Raw genomic sequence first — 3,045 nt, 5'->3', positions numbered from 1 at the left:
TAAAACATTAACTTGAAAATCATCCATAAATAAAAGAGCTAAACCTCCGCTGAGACCAAGTGGCTCAACGGTAAACAAGTGATCAAATCCTAAGTCGGCCTGAATGTTTTGCAACAGCAGCCTCTTATTCTTCGTTTCAGAAAGGAATACAAGTCCTGGGTGATGCTTCTGACACATCTCCGTAAGGCGTCGAACTGTGAGGTCATTCCCTATCCCCCGACAGTTCCAACTGAGCGTCCTCATTTATGCTTGTGTGATGAGTTTTTGGAACTCATCAAAACCTCATACTTTGAAGAACTCTCTTTGATCTTCCTTGTGTGGTGTCGTCTTGTGCTTTCTGGTCCACGCAGAGACACATTAGCTGACGATGATCGCTTAGTTGGAGATCCCCTACGAAGGATCTCAAATTTCCGACTGGGAATGCCCAATGGAGCACTACGTTTGACTCCCAGTTTCCTGTTTCTTGTCGACTTCGTACCAGACGGCCGTCCCTTCCCATCCGAAGGGTCCTCCCTAGCGCCAGTTGCTTCCATCTCCATAAGATCCAAGCCAAGAAGGTCATCCTCATTATCATCCGTATCCAGCATACCTCCATCTTGTTGATCCAACAGCTCCATGTCATGTAAGGCCTCAATGATTTGATCCTTAGCTCCCGATGATTCTGTTTCTCTCAATGGAGAGAACGTAAGAGAACGAGCATCTCCTCCGTCCCGAAGAGTTACATTCTCCACCATATGATGATCACGCACTGGAGTGACAATCGTGCTCGCCAATTTCCTGCTAGACCCGCCAGCATTGTTGTCGACAGTACTCGGCTCACAGACCTGTTCATAAGGAACAATCTCCTGAGATGTTGCAGCGTGTTCAGGACGAGTTTGAACAGCGTCAAATGCCTCAGCTTTCCTTGCCTTTACCCTCCAAGCTTGCTCCGTTCTCCGTTCATAAGGACCATATCGTGTTCCACCATCTCTATTTCTCTGTTTGTACTCGTTACGGCGACGCATGACCCTGTCACCGTGATGTCCTCGTTGATCTTCCTCCCTTGCACGATACTGAGAGCCCCTGCTGTCATAATTGTTCCCACTTGAAACATACCGTGCGGCTTGCGAAGAGGCATATCGATCCCTTCCCGTCAGCAAAGACTGACGAGAAGATTGTTGTGAGGACTGCGAGTGTAACATCTGATCCTGAGGGAGCTGCACACGCGAGAATACTCCTGATCGCTGAAGTGATGGCTGGATCCTTGTTCTAATATCAAGGGAGGGGCAGTATCCCTTTTCATGAGACATCATTCCACAGATTGAACAATGCTTGAACAGCTTATCATACTTAATCTCTATTGTAACCTCGTCACCTTCATACTCCACCTTTCGTGAGAACTTCAAGGGCCGGCGAGAGTCTACCTCGATGAGCATACGGCCCTCAGTTAGCTCTAGAGTATCTATGTGACCAATGCGTCCTCCTATGTTCCTCAGGTTCGTGTCAGTCCACAAGTGTAGCGGAAATCCGATCAGGTGAACCCAGAATGGAATGATCCATGGGTAGTCATCGTGAACAATAGGTTCCCAGCGCACAAGTACAAACATACAAAAATTGTAATGGAAAGGCCCCTGTCGTAGGACAAAGTTTAGATCCTCTTCTGTTGTAAAATTAAGCAAAAACTTCCCATTCCCTAGATCATTTGCCGTTATTTTATCAGCCAAACCCCACTGAGCTGGCATTGTTTGGAGAAGCTTCTCCACAGTTTGTTTTCGATGGTTAAGGATCTTTCCGATCAGAGACAAGCCGAACTCTTTGATGAGATAGGAATCATCGCGATCCACCAATTTAATTGGCACATCATCATCATCATCGTACAAAATCCCTTTCCCCTTAACATCGGCCTGATGAGCCGACTTCATGCGAAACGACGATCCCATATAACGATATGGACCGAGACGATCAGCAAAACGATCCTGTTATAAGCGATGTTGAATGTTGCAAAGACGATCCCGTTGCAAAGCTATACGAAGATAAAGCCGTTGAATGTTGAACGTAGATGTACGTACAGAGTGATGGTATTTCAAAGGAAAACAATCAGATCAAGCAGTTCCCCTTGCTCTCCGTAAACTCTAACCCTTGGTGGGATCGTGCCGACAAAGATCGTACACGGGTGAGCTGATCTACGGACGGAACTGTTAGACTCAACAAGGATCAAGTACAGCACTGAAGTTGCTTGAGGAAGACGGCACCGGTGAATCAGGGGGAAACGAAAAACAGGAAAGCCACAAGGAGTGTCGACAGTCTCCCTTGTGATGTTGACGACGCTGCCGCGAGAGCCGTGTGAAGAAATCACCGTCAGTGATGCTCAGATCTGAGAGTCGCCTTCTCCATCGCCCAAAGCCCTAGCCGCCATATTTTTTAGTTAATAATATTATATTTTGTTAAAAATAGATGGATAAAGATATACGATTAGTATGTGCATGATTTGGTAGGATGCAAATCGAATATCGGTAAACCATTTTTTCTTTCCGGACGGTGGCACAGGTTCATTCGAGCAGTATGAATATGATCAGATGACAGATGGATTTATACCATTATCAGATTTAACAACAAAATCAATTTTTAATTTGTGTGGCTCTCGTATCAGATGGAACACAGAAACAATACGGAGTATTAATATTTATGAAAAGGGGTTTTTTAACAAGAAAAAGAAAAGAAAAGAGGAGAAAACAAAACAATGACTTGTTAATTAATAAAGTACAATAATTGATTGACTTATCACAGTTAATTAGACGAATAAAATAATAATGGAATTTAGAAAATGCTACTTGAAAAGAATATGGACCGTTTGGTATAAAAGTGACAAACACATAGGTCCAGAAACGGTGATGTGACACACAGATTAAAACGTAGCATCGATCGACGATCATCATCATATACCATTTATTCCTTTAGTCTCAAGCCACAAGAACAAATCTTATTTTATACTACCCCTACCCCCACCAAACAAAAATCTAATTGATAATGAAATAAATGTTGAATTATTTTTATTTATCCAAATTC

At 43.6% G+C, this 3,045-nt stretch overlaps 1 protein-coding gene across 1 annotated transcript; it reads right to left on the bottom strand.

Moving 5' to 3' along the window:
* Positions 1-239: 239 nt before the first annotated feature.
* On the bottom strand, positions 240-1,919 carry LOC125576347. Its single transcript, XM_048736182.1, has one exon. The coding sequence runs from the start codon at positions 1,917-1,919 to the stop codon at positions 240-242; it is 1,680 nt and encodes a 559-aa protein (XP_048592139.1).
* Positions 1,920-3,045: the final 1,126 nt, after the last annotated feature.

This window comes from Brassica napus, chromosome A1 (assembly GCF_020379485.1).
Source record: "Brassica napus cultivar Da-Ae chromosome A1, Da-Ae, whole genome shotgun sequence".
In the NCBI taxonomy this organism is placed as follows: Eukaryota; Viridiplantae; Streptophyta; class Magnoliopsida; order Brassicales; family Brassicaceae; genus Brassica; species Brassica napus.
This window is presented reverse-complemented; position numbering and strand designations above follow the sequence as displayed.